The sequence below is a fragment of the Thunnus albacares genome, chromosome 8, assembly GCF_914725855.1.
Source record: "Thunnus albacares chromosome 8, fThuAlb1.1, whole genome shotgun sequence".
NCBI classification, from domain to species: domain Eukaryota; kingdom Metazoa; phylum Chordata; class Actinopteri; order Scombriformes; family Scombridae; genus Thunnus; species Thunnus albacares.
This window is the reverse complement of record NC_058113.1, coordinates 34,170,629-34,191,261: the sequence shown is the minus strand read 5'-3', so window position 1 is coordinate 34,191,261 and position 20,633 is coordinate 34,170,629. Positions and strand designations below refer to the sequence as shown.

At 41.7% G+C, this 20,633-nt stretch overlaps 1 protein-coding gene across 2 annotated transcripts in view; it reads right to left on the bottom strand.

Moving 5' to 3' along the window:
- cpne4a (copine IVa) overlaps window positions 1-20,633 on the bottom strand; it is a 79,024-nt gene that overhangs the window by 9,253 nt on the left and 49,138 nt on the right. Inside the window, exons 8-13 of one of the 2 annotated variants that reach the window (XM_044358816.1) lie at window positions 16,862-16,960; window positions 7,497-7,583; window positions 5,202-5,261; window positions 2,453-2,586; window positions 1,878-1,932; window positions 507-558 (exon numbers count right to left, since the gene is read on the bottom strand). In XM_044358816.1, the coding sequence (XP_044214751.1) occupies window positions 507-558; window positions 1,878-1,932; window positions 2,453-2,586; window positions 5,202-5,261; window positions 7,497-7,583; window positions 16,862-16,960 (487 nt within the window). The remainder of the gene's footprint in view (window positions 1-506; window positions 559-1,877; window positions 1,933-2,452; window positions 2,587-5,201; window positions 5,262-7,496; window positions 7,584-16,861; window positions 16,961-20,633) is intronic. The other variant, XM_044358817.1, reaches the window with a different exon arrangement.

Sequence of the window (20,633 nt, the reverse complement as noted above, 5' to 3'; positions counted from 1 at the left end):
CTTCAACCTCATTTGGTATTTACACATAAACTAAAACTTCAACTTCTTTCACTAAATATGTTTTAACTTCAACTTCTTAAAATTTTAAGTGTTTTAACAGCAAAATTTAAATTTTAAAATAAAGGAATTTATTTTAATGTATTTATTCATTCATTATTATTCAGATGTATGTTTTGAGGTAGTAATGCACTGCATGAATTCCAGTTTTGGGGCGTCTCTCTGTTTCTATTTACACATAAACATCTTATTAGTCAACAGAGGACTTGTTCGTGTTGTTCTCATTCTGCAGGATGAACAGCAGCCTCCAGTTTACCTGCATCATTCACACCTGAGCCTGAGTCACCTGGAGACGCTTCTGTCATTAAAGGCTTCAGATCGATGGAGCTCCTTCGACCTGCAGCCTCGTCATCCTGAAACTAATCCTCCGATCAAAGAGTCTCCCCCTGAGGCTCTCTATCAGATATTTGAGTCGTTTTTCAAAGACAGAAGGGAATCAAAGCTCCTACCTGCACACTCCGGGTTCTCCTCGTTAAAATTCACCGCAAAGTCGTGGGAGACCTGGAGAGGGAGGAGGAGGAGGGAGGGGGGGGGAGGGGGGAACAAGTCTGTTTGATCTCTGCATCCAAAAAAAAAAAGCTTCAACAATGAAATAACCACTCTGTCTCTCTCTGTCTCTCTCTCTCTCCATCTTGTTTCCAGCCTCTTTCATTTTCTTCTTCTTGATATCTAATCTGAGCGGCTGATTGTCTGCTCCTCTCTCTCTCTCTCTCTCTCTCTCTCTCTCAGGTGAGGCTGGACGGTTTAATTGTGAGCTGCACATCACTGGGAGGTGACATCAGGGCAGCTGCTGTACAGGAAGTGTCAGTCACTCACCAGTTGCCAGGGGCAACGGTCCACAGACTGATGCTGTATTCATTTCATAGAGTAAACAAACGTAATGTAAGAAGAAACTGTCTGCAACCAAACATCCACTCTCTTCTTTTTGTGAATGATTCTTATATTTATCATAAATCCACGAGTTCTGACTGATAGATTAATCAATAAAGTTCATTTTTCCTCATAGATGATGTCAATGATTCACTCCTGAATCATCAGAACAAGAAGAAAATATCAGGTTCTTTGATACAAAACTACAAGAAAAACTTAAATGAACTACGACTCCCAAGGTGTATTTTGAGAAGAAACATCCAATCACAGAGCTTAAAATTCTCTAACAAGCACAGATTCAATCATTTATTTTCAGATTCTTGGTTGTTCATTACCACTCTGATTAGTACGGAAGCCCTTCAGGACAAAGTGCTCACAAGAGCGAAAGCATCAACTTTAAGAGAAACTTGCTCTCACGACTGCCCCTGGTGGCCTGGAGCACTTCCTGTGTAGCGATTAGCTTTGTAGCATTTTTCTTTTTGCGTGTTTTTTGGTATTTATTGTATTTCTGGATTTAGAAGTTGTTTCCTTTAATGTTTGTTCTTTCATTTTTTCACATGAGCCTCCGGAAATTAGCACCTGTTCTGGCTCGCTCTTCCATAAAACAGCAGCAGAGGCTCATGGGTAATGTAGTATTCAGAGCTGTGCACCAAACTGACAGAAAAACACTTTTGTAAGTGTGTTATTAGCATTTTCTAACTTCTCCTCTGTGAATAAACGACAATGGAAGCCGCTTAGACTGCATTGAAAAGTAAAATATGAAACATGAATGCAGCCGCCGTGCCCCTGCACGGCATCATGGGAAGGGGGTTACTATTCAACCAGCAGGACCCCCCCGGGGGCGAGGAGGAGGCGGAGGCGGACCGGTAATCACTCGGCCTCTCCAGGCTTCCACCTCGCTGACAGAGAGCATGCTGGGAGAGAGACGGCGAGCTGAGCTGTTAAATTACCTTGTAGTCAGGAGGGATCTGAGCGCCGAAGCCGAACGCCGGGAACATTTTATCACTGAGAGAAGAAAAGAAGGAAAAAAAAGAAGCAGACGGTCAGTCCGGAGGTTAAAATGGAAAAAAGACACGCAGGAGGAGGAGGGATCGTGATTGGCTGCCAGCAGGAGTTAACGAGCTCATTCAGACTGTCGCTCCTTCAACACAAAGCGGAGAAATCACATCTGATTGGCTGTGTGACTGATTACTTCCTGCTCGCTTCGTACAAGTTAGAAAAGAGACGGAAACTTCTCAGAAATACAAGACAAGTCGTTCTTTATATCTTACAACACAAATCTTTAATGTTCTGCTGTTGTTTTGTCTTTAAAGGAACAGTTCAACATTTTCTGAAGCTTCACATCAACCTTTAAATGTCTGTGTGGATTTTATCCTCCATCACTTCCATTAAAAACACATTTGAAGGATCTTTTAATATCCAGTATGAACAGGAGGAATGATTACAGCGAGGAAAACCTCTTTCATTGCTCATATGGACACACTGGGAACACTGGGAACCCTCTTTTAATGTAATGATGACCGACCTGTCGTAGTCCTGGCAGATCTCGCCCACAGCCACCAGAGCCTTCAGGTACTCGTTGGGCTGGTACGGGTGGATGTAGTGCAGCGAGCAGCTGTTACGAGGATCTCCGTTAGACGCCGTGAAGTCGATGGCTACCTGGAGGGATGACAACCAATCAGAGACCAGCGTCAGCTCAAGTCAGCTTTCATGATGTTACTGTGACACAAGAGGTCTAGCAGGGTTCACGGTTGAACTTAAAGACGACGTGTTCTGCACATGTCCAGCCTCTATATTTATATTCTGGGGTTCTACTGGAATAAAAACTCCTTATTTATCTTCTACTGGTCCTTTATGCAGCCCCTCAGTTCAGCCTCTGTCTGAAACAGGCCGTTTTAGCTCCTGTCTCTTTAAGGCCCCGCCTCCTGATGAGCCCACTCTGTTCTGATTGGTCAGCTTCAGGAAGCTTCCTCTGGCTCCGGAGGCTACGTAAACAAACTATAGTAGCAGGATTTCACTTCTTCTTCTCCTTCTTTACTCCAAATGTCAACTTCTCAAATCCATCCGAACATGTTGGAGCTGAATCACATCTTATACATATATTATATTTTAAATATTTGACGTTTTCTCTTCGACATTTTGAGGATCACATTGATTGTTCATCATCCCTTATTAATAAATCAGAATATTTTGTAGCACTGGCAGCATATTTCAGGTCTGTATTCAGTAACACTGAGGATTCACACAGATACTGTATGTTCAGCACGTTCCTGGTGTGTTTGTGTCAGCAGTTTGTTTCTCTGTGTTTGTGTTTGAGCGCTTACAGCTGTTTTCAACTGGAACTCAACGTTCTTCTTTCTTGATTCATCGGCTTTGTAAAGTGTTTAAATCCAAGAAGAAAGAAAACAGTCTGATGTGTTCTTCTATTCAGACGTCTGTGAACTAGAATAACCTGCAGTCTGAGTTTCCTCTGGAGAGCAGCTGATTGGACGCGCCGCCGCTGCACACAAACACACCTGACTTCCTGTTGTTCCTGCTGAACTGAAACTTCCTCACTTGTTTACATGTTAAGTTGAGTTTCTGAGCCTCCTGAGTGATGAAGCCTCTCTGGACTGTTTTAAAAAAAAGACCTTTCAGAAAACAAACTTCTTCTATTTTATTCGTCTTCTTCTTCTTCTTCTGGCTGGTTTCAGACGACGCTGCTGCTGATTAAACATTTAAGCGCTGAGGGAGAGCGAAGCCGCCGTCGCTGCAGCTTTGTGCGGTGTTGACTTACGTGTTTACATGTGTTGACAACAGGAAGACGGAGAGCGACACCGTGTTTGTGTCGCCGCCTGACTGAAGGAAGGATGTTACGTTTGTTGGAGGAGAAAAAGTTTACAGAACTGAAACTAATTTATCAAAATGATCAGTTTCATAAACTGTGAAACTGTCAGTTTGGAGTTTTTGAGGAGATTCTACTAACCTGAGCAGCAGCAGCTCTTAATTAGCTCTCAGTTTTAGAATTACAATTCCCATAATGCTTTGGGGCTGTAAACAGGATTCAGTGAGTTAGCTGCTGTTCTTCTTTTAGTCGATAGTCTCCATTAAAGTCCTGAGAATCAGCTGTTAGCAGCTTCTTCCTCTGGTTCCTACTGGTGACAGACAATCAGACATATTGATCATGTGACATCCTCAGGAAGTGAAAGTCACACTGAATCACATAATAATCATTTAATGAATTAACCATTTAGTCTGTAAAATGTAAAAACTGTCATTAAGAGCATCAGACCTCCGTTTATAACAAGCAGGAAATCTGCCACCACCGACACGATTAATCGATTATTAAAATTGTTACAGATTTGATCTACTGATCCATTAATCAATGAACTCTTTCTCTGACTGAGTTATGAGTCGAAGGAGTTTTTTCTCTCCGCGTCACAGTTTGAAAACCGCAGCATGAAGCTGCGTCAGTAACAGCTGAGGAAGACTCAGTGAGGAAGACTCAGTGAGGAAGACTCGGTGAGGAAGACTCAGTGAGGAAGACTCAGTGAGGAAGACTCGGTGAGGAAGACTCAGTGAGTCAGACTGGTTTAACTGGTGCGACCTCAGTGAGAGATGCCGGTGCTAACTGGGACAGTCAGATGGATGACGGATGGTGTCGCCGTGGTTACTGTTTCCATGGAGACGTCAGAGCTATTTAGTTCGCGTTCTCCTGGCGGTAAAATGAAACAGGAAGACGACCGGAGTGTGACCTGAATCTGTGTGTGTGTGTGTTAGTGTGTGTGTGTGTGTGTGTGTTAGCGTGTGTGTTAGTGTGTGTGTGTGTGTGTGTGTTAGCGTGTGTGTTAGTGTGTGTGTGTGTGTGTGTGTGTGTGTGTGTGTGTTAGTGTGTGTGTGTGTGTTAGTGTGTGTGTGTGTGTGTGTGTGTGTGTGTGTGTGTGTGTTAGTGTGTGTGTGTGTGTGTGTGTGTGTGTTAGTGTGTGTGTGTTAGCGTGTGTGTTAGTGTGTGTGTGTGTGTTAGTGTGTGTGTTAGTGCGTGTGTGTTAGTGTGTGTGTGTGTGTGTTAGTGTGTGTGTGTGTGTGTGTGTGTGTGTGTGTGTTAGTGTGTGTGTGTGTGTGTGTGTGTGTGTGTGTGTGTTAGTGTGTGTGTGTGTGTGTGTGTGTGTGTGTGTGTGTGTGTGTTAGTGTGTGTGTGTGTGTGTGTGTGTGTGTGTGTTAGTGTGTGTGTGTGTGTGTGTGTGTGTGTGTGTGTTAGTGTGTGTGTGTGTGTGTGTGTGTGTGTGTGCGCTCACTGTAAACTGGATCTGACAGCCGCCCATGATGTAATCCAGGAAGGAGTGCATCTTGATGATCTGCAGACAGGAAATAAAAACAGACTGGCGTTTATGAATATTTAAATGACATCAGATGATGAAGTCAAACCTTCATCAGCTGTTTTCATTCATGCTTCATCCTCACTGACTCGTCCATCAGCTGACTGCTAACATCCAATCAGATTCACCCAGCTGCAGCCTTTAGAACCAGACTCTCCTCAGTCCTGACCATGTTTATGCCCTGGGCCAGATTTTAGAGTGGAGCCCCGCCCCCGCCGCCCCGCTGCCGCCCCCGCCGCCGCCGCCGCCGCCCCCACCGCCCCCGCTGCTGCCCCCGCCGCCCCGACACTGCAACACCACTTACTTTTCAGCTGAACTTAAATTTAATATAGAAGATAATAAGTCAGTTGAATAAGTTAAAGATCCCTCCAGACATAACTCTGTTTGGAATAATAAATCGTTTCACCATGTTAGAAATCCTTAAAATGACATTTACAGCCCCCCCCCCCCATTAAACATTCACAATCTATGAATATCCTCCTTCACTGTAAACTTCATCTCAGTGTTTTTAATCTGGAGGCTTCAAGTTGTATACTGGGCCCTGATTGGCTCCAGACTAGTTGCGATGTCACAGATTAGCTCAGAGAAACTTTCCTCCTGCAGCAGAAGGATGAAGTTCAACATATCCAGGATAAAGAACGCTTCTCATCAACTGTCTGTGTTAACATGTGCGTCCAGGATGTGGGCGTCATCCTGGACTCTACGCTCTCCTTCCAGTCACACATCAAATCCACCTCAAGAACATCTCACGACCCCGGCCGTCACTCTCAAACGCCGTCGCCGAGACCTTGATCCATGACTTCATCTCAAATCGTCTGGACTGTTGGGGTTCCCAGTAAAACCCCCGCCCCACAGTACCTTCAGACCTCCTCCACCAACACAAAGCCTCGGGACTCGGAGCCACTCTCGGTCCCCCCCTCACCAGCAGAGCCTTCAGTGTGGCGGCCCCCACCCTCTGGAACTCTCCTCCTCTGGACTCCTTCAAACCCTCAAAACCTTCCTGTTTTCTTTTTCTCCTTTTTTGTAAAGCGTCCTCGGGTGTTTTGAGAGACGCTGTATAAATCTCATTTATTATTATTATTATTATTATTCCTACTTCAGTCAGGATGAACGGGTCATTATAATGCAGAGCTGTGAAGAATATAAATACATTACATCACAGCGGGAAGCAGGAACGCTGCTCCTCATGTTCTGGTTCTGTCCCAGTCTGACTGTCCCTCCACCAGTCTGACTGTCCCTCCACCAGTCTGACTGTCCCTCCACCAGTCTGACTGTCCCTCCACCAGTCTGACTGTCCCTCCACCAGTTGGCCTCAGGCGTTTCTGCCTGTGTGAGACTGGACTTCATGTTTCAGTCGACAGCATCATACGCTGGAGTTGATTTTGTGTTCATGTGACTTCTGGGATGGTTTATTCATGATTATGGTTCTGCGTCAGTCTCGTTAGTCCCGTCAGCCAATCAGCTCTCAGCCTGCTCTTGGTTCGGTTTGTATTTTTCGTCCTGGTTTTCAGTTCCTGCTTAAATAAAGCAGAATGTTCTCCAGCCTGCAGTCTCCTCCCAACACCTCCTGATGGTTTTAAGGTCAAACTGACAGAATGAGATCAGAGTTAATCATCTTTCTGGATTATCATTAAACATAAGCAGATGAGAGGAGGATGGACCGGTCGTTACCTGCCGTTCGTTAGTAAACCTGCTCTCATTCTGTCGTCTCCGCACTAACTCACCTCCTGCTCTCAAAAACATTTGCTTTCATTTCCTGCGTCCTCTCGTTTCCTCTCCAACGGCTCATCTATCAAGTTTTAAATTACCTCCCGTCCTTCACAGCCGGCTCTGTAATTTGTTTCCGTGTTGTTTGCGACGCCTCATTCGGCGCCGCTTCCTCTCTCTCAAACGACTTGTTAACTTGTTTTAAAGCGAAAGCTCTTCAGGTAGGTGTCAAGTGTCATCAGGCTAAATGTCATCTGGCTTTCATCCATATCAACGGCGGCAGCAGGATTCCCCAGACTCCCCCCCTCGCTCAGCGTCGTCTGGCAGGAAATGTCAGGTTAGTCACGCAGCTCAGAGCTACAATAATTGGTTCCTCCAACAGTCTGTCAGCCAGACGCCAACGAAAAAAACCCAGAAGTAAAGCTTCACCTCTGCTGGATGAATCAGGTTTAAAGTTAAAATGCTTCAAACTGAGATGAAAGGACAGAAAATCAACATGTTGGTCACCTTGCACTGGTTGAGGATGACGATCCCGGAGTTCTTGTAATTCTTCTTCTTCACCTTGTATTTGGGATTAATGCACGGCCACTGCACCTGCAACACACACACACACACACACCAGTAACAGATGAACAGACAGATATTTAGTATAAATCAGAGAAGTTGTTCACAGAACCATCACTTCCTTTAAGGTCCCCAGTATGGATGAACTGGATACTGGACTACAAACATGGCGTCCTGTTCATTCAAATGACCAATGAAGCTAAAAAAATCTTCTTCCTGTTGTAAAGAAATGACTCGGATGTCGCTCATGCTTCCTGATCATTACAGAGCACGCTCAGTAGAGACTTCCGCTGGCCGAGCCCGTTTTAATGAGGATAAAATTTAATCACGCAGCGGTTTTAGACGCCTATAAATATTTCTTAAAAGACCTTTTAAATGTTATCGGGCCAAATCTTTTCACTCAGAAACATTTATTCATCGTGTTACAGCCGCTCAGTGTGCATCACGTGACAGACAGGAAGTTGTCATTACAGTTCGGCTACTTTGTGAAATTGTCTTTGCAGCCGAGCGCTGATCCCAGCGGACTGATCCAGGTGACCTCTAGCTTGTCTTCAGTTCTTTCTTTCATACCAAACACACGACAAGACAAGAATATTTATCTTTTCAAGGTGACAAATAACAGTCTGCTTAACTACATTTATGTTTAAATCCCACTAACATGCTGCAGACATGAGGTTTTTTACAGTCGGACTCTTCTTCAAAGTGCGACTTCAGTTCAACATGATGCTCATTTAAACAAAGACGCTTCATGTCATCAGTTAATTGTTCGTAGACGACGTGAAATAAAAGATGTTTACAGACGGCAGCATCAAGCAGCTGCTGCTTCCAGGTGAACACACTAATTATTCCTCTGGATCTGTGTGTGTGTGTGTGTGTGTGTTGGATTACATAACATTACAAAGGCCTGACTGACAGACATTGTGGAGGGAAACAAAAGCAGCAGCGTCTCGGGGATGTGTTTATGTTCCAGACAGGAAACGCTGCTCCTTTCATTCTCCGCAGGTGCATAAACGCATCATATCGATATTTTTCCTCCTCAGTTTTGGATCATAATCAGAAAAGCCTCTATGACTCCATTAATAACCTTCTCTCTCTCTCTCTCTCTGGTGCACACGGATCATTTCTGTCGGAGGTTTGATTCGGTTCACAAAGATCAGAGTCAATTTAAAACTGAGCATCATGTCCGATGATGTAGAAATAAATCAAACTGAATCCCTGAACACATCAGACGGCTCATGATCAGAACAGTTCATAGGGAACGATGGCTTCTACGTTTGTTTTGGTCATAAAATATTTATTTTCAAAGGTTTAAGGGAGAAAAAATCTGAAACCAAAAGGCAGAAATGTACACATTTAATTAGTTTTACATTATTTGGATGAAGTATCGTTCAGTCGGTCGCACTGAGCCTGACCGCATCCTGCTACTCAACACAAGAGCATCAACTCTCTGAACAACAACCACATCAGCTTCCTGTTAAACTCTCCTTCTTATCTAAACTCACAACCATGAACACATCTTGTCCTGCAGCTCAGCTCATTAGCTGCTCAGCTGCACTCATTTACTCTTAATGACTTTTAGTCGACATTATAAAGAAGGTTGACTCTTCAAAATGTTCCAAAATGCTGGATTACATTCTGTGATAATTAAAATACAATATCTACACATGGCATCTAGAACTGCAACGATTATTTTCATTATAAATTAATCTATTGATTATTATCTTGATTAGTTTGTTTGGTCCATAAAATGTCAGAAAAAGGTGAAAAAGATGAATCAGTGTTTCCAAAACCAAAGATGATTTTTTAAAATTTAACAAACTAGAACAAAAGAATTTGGACAAAGAAATATTCAAAATGATTAACTGATTAATCAATAAATAACTAATGTTTGCAGCTCAACTGTCAACTACAGAATAGTTCAAAGTTAGAAGAAATGTTCTTTTAAAACGTACATTAACAGGATGAAACTGTCTCCTGCATTAAAGTTTGACATTTACACCTTAACAGAAGAATTAATGTCCTTTTGAGGCACAAATGACCTGTAATATTACTTTGTATATTTTAAAGGGGACATATCATGCTGTTAGTGATTTTCAGTTATTTATATCTTGTCCTGATGTCAAATGTTAAACATGGTCAAAGTTCCAAAACTTGTTCCAAATTATGTAGAAATGCTGCCTGCAAGTCAAAACTCAGGGCTTTACCTGCTGTAAACGCTTCGTTTGCTGTGTTTTTTTTCTACCTTGCTGACGAGGTGACATCGGCTCGTCGCACTTGCTCATAAACAGGTGTCAGCTCTGTAGGTTTTTTCGCTAAGGTGGTTGCTAAGATGGTTGCTAAGGTGGTTGCTAAGGTGTTTCCATGTGTTGTTCGGCTCCAACATGTACGGATGGATTTGAGTATGGAAGTAGGAAGCTTCCTGAAGCTGACCAATCAGAACAGAGTGGGCTCATCAGGAGGCGGGGCCTTAAAGAGACAGGAGCTAAAACGGCCTGTTTCAGACAGAGGCTGAACTGAGGGGCTGCATAAAGGACCAGTAGAAGATAAATAAGGAGTTTTTATTCCAGTAGAGCCCCAGAATATAAATATAGAGCTGGACATGTGCAGAATATGTGTCCTTTAAGGATTTTTTTCTACCCATTTAAAATCTTTAATGCTATATAGACCAACAACACTGGCCTGAAATTAAATTGTAGAGCATAACCTCAATTTAAAAGGGTAATTAGATGAAATCTTGTAAATTTTTCAGCTCTAGACAGAAGACAGTGAAAACAGCCTGCAGGTGGAGGAAACACAGGCTGAACTGCTGCTTTATATTCAGCCTGTTACAGCGATGTTCACACCACAAACCCCTCCGAGCAAAAGACAATCCTTCAGCTGCCCAAACAGGCCGCCGAGGATTCACTCTGACTCCATCACATGTAACCGCGGTGACCGTGCGACTGTGTTTGTGTCTGGGCGGTTGGATGGAGGAGGAGGATGGAGGAGGAGGATGAGCGACGAGCTCTCTGGAGGCTTCGGCTCAGAGGGATTCTTGTTTCTGTGTCGCCGGGCCGGGAGGAGACTGTCAGCTGTGGAAGGAGGCCAATAAATAAAACGTGAAGAGAGAAGAAGAAGACAGAGGAGGTTTCTCCCCCCGGCGGGACTCTGTGTGTTTCCTGTGAAGGAGGGTGAAACGGTTCTCCTCCTCTGCCTCATAACAGCAGGGTGGAGAGACTTAGAGTGCAGCTCTGTCAGCGGAGGATAAAACGCTGGAAACAAACCTGAGATTACTGAAACCTACTGAAAGAGGATTCACATAACAGGCAGGAGAGGCTGCAGGTGTGATCACTGTTCATACGACTATAACAACTCATCTAGAAAAGGATCATAACTTATTTATATTTTTAATACCAGAATATCTCTATCAAAATATCTCCATGGAAACAAACCTGAAATCTCAATAAAATGAAAATTATTCCAATATATTTTAAAATATTTAAAAATCTCCTCCTTCTCCTTCATGTAAAAATCCAGAATCTTTGAATCATTTATTGTGTTTAACACTTATTATATTACTATAAAATATTATTATAGTAATATAGTACTATATTATTATAAAAAAGTATAAGAATCAGAGATATCGTCTTTTTTATTTCAAACATTCTTCTTCCTTGTCAAAACTGGCGCTTATTTTACCCATAATGCAACTGTATCATGCTAGTAGCAGCTAATGTAGCCTGGAGCTGTTAGCCTCAAGCAGAGGTCTGCTAACCAAACTTCTCTCTGACTCAACACCCCCTCATTGTTTTTACTTTACTTCAGCCAACTCTGGAGACACAGAGGCTTTTTTACCACTTATAGTTTCAAGTTTCTGGGCCATTTAATCTACAGAGTAGTTTAGTTTTGACTTGTGAATATTCCTCACTAGTCCAGCGGAGGCGGGAAAACGCTGGATGAACATAAAGCCAGCTGGTCCGTTACAGAATCGATGTAACGATGTCACAAAGACTTGATTCAATCTGAACATATCTGCAGATTCTTCTACACTTTAGCGTTTTTGCATTATTGCACATGTGCATTAAAACTACTGTATGTCCCGACCCGCCGTCGCTAACAACAAAAATATATTTTCCTGCATTCTAGAGAAAAAATAGTAAATGTATACACCTATAACCCTCTTCAAAATATACTTGAACTTTACATATACTGTGGAGTAACTGCAGCATGAACTTAAATAATGTAAGAACTAGTGATGCGCAGAGAGCCCAGTATTTGTATTTATATTTGTATTTGTATCTGTATTTGTTGAGGCAGCAAAATTATTTGTATTTGTATTTGAATAAAAGTGGAAAGAGGCTGAAAAATCCTGTTTTTGTTTTTATTATGCTTTTAATTTTAGAAAATTAAGGATGAAAATTAAAGTGATGTCCATATTAGGAAATGTGCGTCATGTAGCAGGTGGATGTGACTCCCCTCACTGAGACCTGCTGATAGACGTCACAGCGGAGCAGAGGAGAGACACTGAGATAGTGATGTAACCGACCTGCTCGCTGGTATCTGACATGTTGGTTTTTTTTCTTCCTGAAAACAAATAATTTTAAAAATATTCGTACGAAACAAATATTTGTGCTTTGCTGAATAACATATTTGTATCCGGGCAGACCCCTAGTAAGAACATATATAGCATTACTGGCTCTTATACTACTTCATACACCTGGAAACATGCTGAGGTGGAAAATCGCTGCAGTTCAGCTTTAATGTTTGTCATCATGATGTAACTGGGAAAATAATTTAGTGATATATAAATGTAATTTCCTTCTTGTCCTGAGTCCATGTGACAGTAAAATGAATGATCCTCCAGTCACCATGATGCATTTATCACCTTCAGTTGTTTCTGTGTGTCAGTTTTCAGCCTCTTTGACCTGCAGAAGGTGGATATTTGTTGAAGAGAGGAAGAGGAAGAGGAAGAGGAAGTCCCTCTGACAGAAAACTGGTGGTATCATTTCATCCCGACAGTCTCACAGGATCATTACTCTGGAAATATTGGACTCCTCGTCACCGGTAATGAGACGGCTGACAGAGCGGCTCAGCTGAGGAATCCTCCCGCCTGCCTCAGATTGTTTGTGTGCTTTCAGCCATATGTTGTCATCTTCTGGGAATCTCCCGATCAAACACACAACCTGAACGTTTGGAGACGAGAGCGCCGTTAAAGCAGGGACGGGCAGCAGTTTAATTAGTGACTGCCTCATTTCTGTCAAACAGCTTTTCTTCCTGACAGCTGTGTCTTCATTAGCTCGGTCTCTGCTGCCGGTGTGTGTGCGGGGTAATCACATCACGCCGTCTGTCTCGACAAAAACCTGGTGGCGGTTCAGCCGCCCAAAGGTGCGTTTTTTTTAAAAAGGACGTCATGCTGCTAATTGGCAGCTTTCATGGGATCCTGGAGCTACAGCACAAAACGGAGATCAGATCGTTTCTGCTTCGACTGGCCGGGGTCAAAATCTGCCGCAGATGGCTGGTTTGTAGCCACATTAGCGTAGCGGCGGCGGGGTAACGCTGGTTAATCAGTCAATGCAGACGCCAGCATCTCTAAACGGTTTCAGCAGAAGAAGAGATGAAGTTATAAAGGACGAGTTCAGAGAGGTTTTCCTCGCTGTAATCATTCCTCCTGTTCATACTGGATTCATCAGTCTGAGTTAGTCATATCAAGTGGATATCTGACACATTTACAGTCTTTTTAGCATCAAATTCCCTCTTTGTGTTTCCTCGGACAGTGTTTCCCTGTTGAGCTGCGCTGAGAGATTCTCTGCTTTCATGTAAACTCTACATTTGTATGTACAGCTAATTTGTTTACTACCTAAAGTAGTAACTCAGTGTTGCGTTCAAGGCCAACAGAGTTTTTGGGGGTTTTACAGGTTATGTTAGAATCAGTCCTGGATGATAGTTTAAGTTAACGTTAGCAGCTCATCTTTATAACTCGTCATCCAAGATAACGTTATGTTAGTGAAAAATTAGTTAGTCCTCATCCTGAAAGTGAAAAATATGGTTTGAAAATATAAATTTCAAGAGCCAGATGTTTCTCAGGAGCTGGTGGAGACTAGAGATGTGCAGAGAGTCCAGTATTTGTATTTGTATCTGTATTTGGTTCGGCAATGTTATTTTTCTTCTTGTCAACAAATCTCATGTTTGGATCCAAACCAACAATGAACTGATTTACTAACCAGTATCGTGTATTAAAGCTGATATATCTGATTAAAAACATGTCAGTGAGTCTCACCGCTGCACTGGGTGACATGTTCCTTCATCATGAAGAGTTTGGTCATGTTAGTTTGTTTAGAAACGGCTCCAAAGACTAATAACAGCATCATGTTTTCAGTCTCCAGAGAGTAGTTCTGTGTAAGGCAGACGCAACTGAGCATGTGCAGAAAACACAGTTCTGTTTACAGTTTCACCAGCTTGTTGCGCTGCAGATAAACAACCTCTGGACTTTGTGCTACATTATAAATTTCTCAAAGAACATCAGAGTCCTGACGTTGTGATTCTGTATTAGTGATGTGCAGAGAGTCCAGTATTTGTATTTGTTGAGGCAGCAAAATTATTTGTATTTGTATTCGAATAAAAGTGGAAAGAGGCTTAAAAATCCTGTTTTTGTTTTTATTACGCTTATAATTTTAAAAAAATTAAAGATGAAAATTAAAGTGATGTCCAAATTAGGAAATGTGCGTCATGTAGCAGGTGGATGTGACTCCCCTCACTGAGACCTGCTGATAGACGTCACAGCGGAGCAGAGGAGAGACACTGAGATAGTGATGTAATCGACCTGCACGCATGTTTTTTTCTTCTGGAAAGCAAATCATTTTAAAAATATTTGTATTAAACAAATATTCGTAAAAAAAAAAAAAAATCCCACTATTTGTGCTTTGCCGAATAACGTATTAGTATCCGATGGTGGAGACCAAAGCAGAGCTAAAAGGAGACAGAACATCAGACACTGTCTCTCAGTCTCCTCCTGCTCTCTGTCTGAGGTTTAACTTGTGATGTTCCTCTGCAGTCATCTGGAGTTTCAATCTGTTATATAACCAACCTGTGTCTCTACTCGCCCTGCAGGTGATTGATTAACCTGGAACACCTGGAACACCTGGAACACCTGGAACACATCTTTCACTCTCTCTCTGCCTCCCTGCAGGCTCCCGTTTGGTTCGGTTCAGTTACTTTAGTTATTTACTTTGCTTTTATGCACCGTCACACACACACACACACACACACACACACACACACACACACACACACACACACACATACATCTTCCACTCCTGCACATCACACACCACTGACTTACTGATTTCCACACCCCGTAATTTACATATTTAGTTAATTCTTCAATTTGGCTTAATTATATTTAATAAAATATCTTTTTGTTGGTGTGTGTCCGTTCGGTTGCGGCCACTTGATCCGGGTCAGAACAGAGTGTGAGTGTGTGTCGGGAGTGTGGGAGCTGTGGGTGTCGCTCCGTCTGACTCCCACTGAGCCATTAAATTGATTCTGCAGCTCAAGGAGAAAAAGGACTTTCTGTCAGAGTGAACAGATATCTGCCTCACAAGGATATTTCTCCTTCAGGAGGATTTCTGACTCTGCAGGAGTCCCTCAGGAGTCTGAAGCAAACAGCCTCCAACCACAGATCTGCTGTCAACACAGCTGTGAATATGAATAAATGAAATATGAAGCAGTTATACTCTGTGTATTTGCATTTGGTTTCACTTGTTGACATGTGATTGTAAATGCGCTCGGGCTCAATCTGATGCTACATGTTGACGATCACAAAACAGCTTTTTTTTTTTTGTGCAGGAGCTGTCTGATTACACAAAATACATCATAAAATATCAAGATAAAACCTTCTAACAGGCAGCTCTGAGGTTCAGTGCTGGCTGCAACATGTTTAGAGGTGTAAAAATATGTGAAGAGCAGCTGATAAGAATCAATGATGTGGACGTTCACTGGTCTCTCTGCTGTCACTCTTAATAATAATCAGCAGGTCTGCCTGTGAGATCCTTAACGAGCAGGTGTTTAACGAGCAGACTGATAGTTACTGACTTCATACGGAGTTTTAAGAAGCTGCTTGTTGCTGTTTGTCTTTTCTCTTAGTAACTGTGTCTTTTATCTTTTTTATGAATGTTTAGTTTGCTGCTCCTCACAGTTTATTATTGTATTTTAAATAATGGGGCTCTACTGGAATATCTTTGCATGATTTCCAGTTAAAAACTGATTATTGATCTTCTACTGGTCCTTTATGCAGCCCCTCAGTTCAGCCTCTGTCTGAAACAGGCTGTTTTAGCTCCTGTCTCTTTAAGGCCCCGCCTCCTGATGAGCCCACTCTGTTCTGATTGGTCAGCTTTCAGGAAGCTTCCTCCGGCTCCGGAGGCTACGTAAACAAACTATAGTAGCAGGATTTCACTTCTTTTTCTCCTTCTTTACTCCAAATGTCAACTTCTCAAATCCATCCGAACATGTTGGAGCTGAACAACACATGGAAACACCTTAGCAACCACCTTAGCAACCACCTTAGCAACCAAGGCTCCAGCACAAACGGCTTGTTTATGGAAGCGCACAACAAGCCGATGTCACCTCATCATTAAGGTAGAAAATAAACACCGCAAACGAAACGTATACAGCAGGTTGAAGCCCTGAGTTTTGACTTGCAGGCAGCATTTCTACAAATGTTCACCTCAAGTTAATAAAATAATAAACCTGGTACCTGGTTCAACCACAGTATATTTGAACTCTGTTCCTTATTTTAGAAGGAACTCATCAAACTCTGATCTTTTTGTTGAGACGACATCATCATGATATTAGACTCATATTTCCTCACGTACAGTACACATGTAGTAAACAACACGTCAGCACAGTAAATAATATCACCACGACATTTAAAAATATGACTTCATGTTGAGCTTTCTGCTTCCATCTCACACACACACAGAGTCTGATTTACTAAAAATAAAACCCAACATTTTAACAATAAACCAACACTTTCATTCAGTAAACACATAACTGCATCACATAATACGTTAAAACTGTTCCTCTTTCATTCTTCTCTGATGTAAAACAACGTCAGAGACAACTAGAGCTACAATTAGCTGTAAATTAAAACAATTATTGATTAATCTGCTGATTATTGTTAGAAATGTTGGTTATAATTTCTCGGAGCCCAAAGTGACGTCTTCAAATGTTTTCATCTGCTCAGCAGTCAAGAACCAAGAGATATTTATAACCGACAGATAATTCTTTAAAGATGATTATTAAGAAGATGAAGATCAATAGTTGCAGCGTACCTGTCTTCCATCGATGGCTCCTCTCATCTCTTTGAACGTCGCCTCGAATTCTCCGATGTAGTCGTGTTTGCCGTTGGAGTCCCAGTCCCACACTGTGCACTGTGGACAAAAAAACAGAAACACTTCACTGGAGCACAAAGAGAGAGATTATCTCATTTATTTTACTCATCAGAGAAGAGATTTCAGTTCATTGTTGTGTCGTTAACTTATATTAATAATATTCTGACTACAGTAACGATAATTAACGGGGTGATAATCAGGTTTTAAATGAAATGTTACTGATGTTCTTTCTAATTAGACTTTTGTGTCCAGATGAAGATCAAAAGCTGTTGTTGTGTTCTCGTCTCTGTTTGCTGCTGAAAGCCTTGAAACAAAACGAGACTTCACAGACTGGAAACAGATTTAGTTTGTAGGTCACAGCTGGATGCTGGAGCTGCAGACAGATGTTGAGGAGAAGAAGAAGAAGAAAAAGAAGAAGATTGGACGCAAGTTACAAACATCACGAATCCCAAAATACATTTATTGTCTCTGAAGCCGCTGTTGTGTCTTCTTCAGTCTTCATACTGACATGAGAGGGATTCAGAATATTTTGTTTTAGTTTTTTAGGATGAAGTGAAAGATAAAGTTTTACTTGAGTTGACGACACTCAGTGCAACAAAACCGTTGTGAATAAAAAGCCAATAAGAAATTTATCAAACCAGCTGTTCAACCAGCAGAAACATTTTCATCTGCTTTGTCCACAGTCTCTCATCCGCCGCTGGTATGTTGGTTAAGCTAATATCATGACAGCTGTCTGTGTGTAGTCTAACTGTTTATCTGAGTTTGCCACGTGTCTTAAAATTTGTCAAATTCTTGTAAACGAAGCTGCAGGCTGAGACAAAGCAGGAGGACAGCCTGGTCGCCAGAATAAAACGTAGATATTCAACGTGTAAAAGAAAACTGAATAACAGGTTATCATTTGATGTATTTCTTCAATATATCATACATGTTTCAGACAGTGTTTAAGTTCAGTTTAGTGTTAGTTTGTGTGCTGTGTCTATTCTAAACTTAGTTCTTTGCTGTGTAAGATGAGGCAGTTGTGTGTCTAACAGTTAAGTTTATTCTGTTATACCTTTACCTGAGCCAGTGATAAGATAAACTGTAGTTATGTAGATGTTTATGTGTAAAACTGATCAGCTTTAGAGGATAGTGTGGTTTGTCCTTAATTTAATATAGTAGTAATGTTATTTTGTGATGCTACTTGGTGCTTATGTACTGTCATATATGGTCGTGAAGAAAGTCTGTTCCTAGGTTAGCTGAACTTTTGACTCATGTTTCTATCTGAGGGTTGCTGACCTGTAAGGTTAGTAAACAGATGTCTTAAATTCTGTACGAGTAGTATTTAAGGGACTGGTTAACCTTTCAGACAAAGAAAAGATAGCTAGGTGGTATCTTTGTCTCCAGAACTATGATGCTTTATACTTCTGATTGTATTATTTGATTACACTATTTCATAACCTGACAATGCTCTCTTTGTGTGTTTATTGAGTGATCAGCAATTTCCCCATTACAAACGTTTCTGCGAACCACAGAAACGTTGAATATCTACGTTTCAATACGTGAAATACGTAGCATATTAACATTTCAACAAAGTGACGTAGTTCACATGTGATCTATATGAGTTGATCTTTCCTGTATAGGAGGAGGAGGAGCAGGTGGACGGTTAGTTAAGTTTGTTGGCAGCAAGTTGGAAATCAGCAGAGAAGACGGTTCCAGACCACCTCGAAACCGAAACCAATGTCCGCTTCCTGTTTCAACCGTCAAAAGTGGGTGTTTTTAGCGAGACGTCAGGACATTTGCAGCCGTTTTTATTTTATTTTTAATTTTTATTTTAACCCAAACCATGATCTTTCTCTAACCCTAACCAAGTGGTCTTTGTACCTAAACCTAACCAGACCTTAACCACAGCATCGTCACACCGGAAAACATCATTATTCAACAGGTAGAAATGTTAAAATGCTACATTTGTAGAAATGTTGATATGATATGTAATTCATGTGTTGAAACACATATATTAAACGTTTCTGTGGTTTGCAGAAATGTTCAATGCCAACGTTTTCTTCTGGCAACTGGGTTGAGCAGGAGGACGGACGGCAGCGGGAGGACGGACGGCAGCGGTCCACCTCGGATCAGGTTGTGGTGACAGATGTGTTGAAACTGTGTGTAGATTCAGTTTCTTGTGTGTGGAAAGTCGGGTAACATCAAACAAACATATGAAACTTATGGATCTGTGTGTATCACGATTATTCATAATAAAGGTTGAAGGTCATGCAGATTACAGGAGTAAACAGCAGGTCTGGTCTTTATTCACACACAGGAACGATCTGATTGGTCTAAGACAGCGATGCAGGAAGTGTGTTATCACGTCGTATCATAGAAGCCTCCTCAGTTACATTTTGTCCTTGAGACACTAATTATTATTCGTTTTATGATTCATTAATCTCTGAGAGCAGGACGAGATGCATCATGACCTTGGTGATAAAAGGAATGTTTATGATTACCAAACGTTTTCCCAAAGGAGAGAAAAGCAGCATTTACACAACATACTGCTGTCAGCTGATCACATGCTTCCCTTCCTCTACCACTCTCTGCACAGAACTGTCTACAAGTAATATGTAGGAACATGTTCATACAGTCTATACATGTGTCAGCTAAATATCTGTAATTTCACATTATTGGTGTTATTAAACTGTTACTATTGGCTGTTAGTTTCATTATGACACTAATAACCACAGCAGATGTTTACTTCAGTTATTCGTACAGGTGAGACTGAGGATGTATTAAACACACAATATGTAATTTCAGCCACTAGGAGTCAGTGTTCATCATTCAGGATGTTTTTACTGGGAGTTAAATTATCCTCAGACGTCTCCTCCTCCACAAAACAAACATATCTGGTGATTAAAACAGGTAAAAACACTGAATAAAGCTGTTTCATGTTAAGAATCAGTGCTGTTCGGTGCACACAGGACGTCTGGAGGAGCTGTTAGCCGAGCTGCTGCTAACGTTAGCTCAGTTTCTCCAAACGTCCGATGACTAAAATCCTTCATCAGGTTAAAAGATGCTGTTAAAAAAGACCAAAATCTAAAAAGATTATTGTAAAAATGTGGCTTAATCATATCCATTTAATTTCATGAACTACTGTTTGAGTTATTATGAGAATGTGTTGCGTTGATGGTTCACGGTTCAGGGTAGTGAACCTCTGAGGTAGTGAACCGTCTCATGTGCTCATTATCACAGTAATGTTATACTCATTCAAATATCCTGAATATCATTTTACTGTTTCAGTTCTGTGTTGTGTTATCCATCACTCATACTGAACACATATAGTCTAAACCACTAGAGTGATTTCAGGGGGGGGATATGTAGGGGGGGATGAGAGCCAGGTCACTGTGACCTCTACTGGTGCCAAACATGTCAGCCCACCGAACCAAAACAGGAGACATCTAGAGATATTGGGAAAGAGGCGGAATACCACACACACACACACACACACACACACACACACATAGTAGAGAGACGCCCACTCACATTTGGTAAAAGTCCAAAGTTAAGTGAAATTAAGAAATGTCCTGTTCTTCTTTAGAGTTTGAGGAAGAGTCAAAACAGGATGAGACTTGTCACGCAACACCAACACATACACACAGTCTTCAGTATAAAAGGTCACGTTCTGTAATGTTCTGTCTGTCTACGTTGTTGGTGAGCTGTTGTGAAATAAGAGAGATTCCCCATC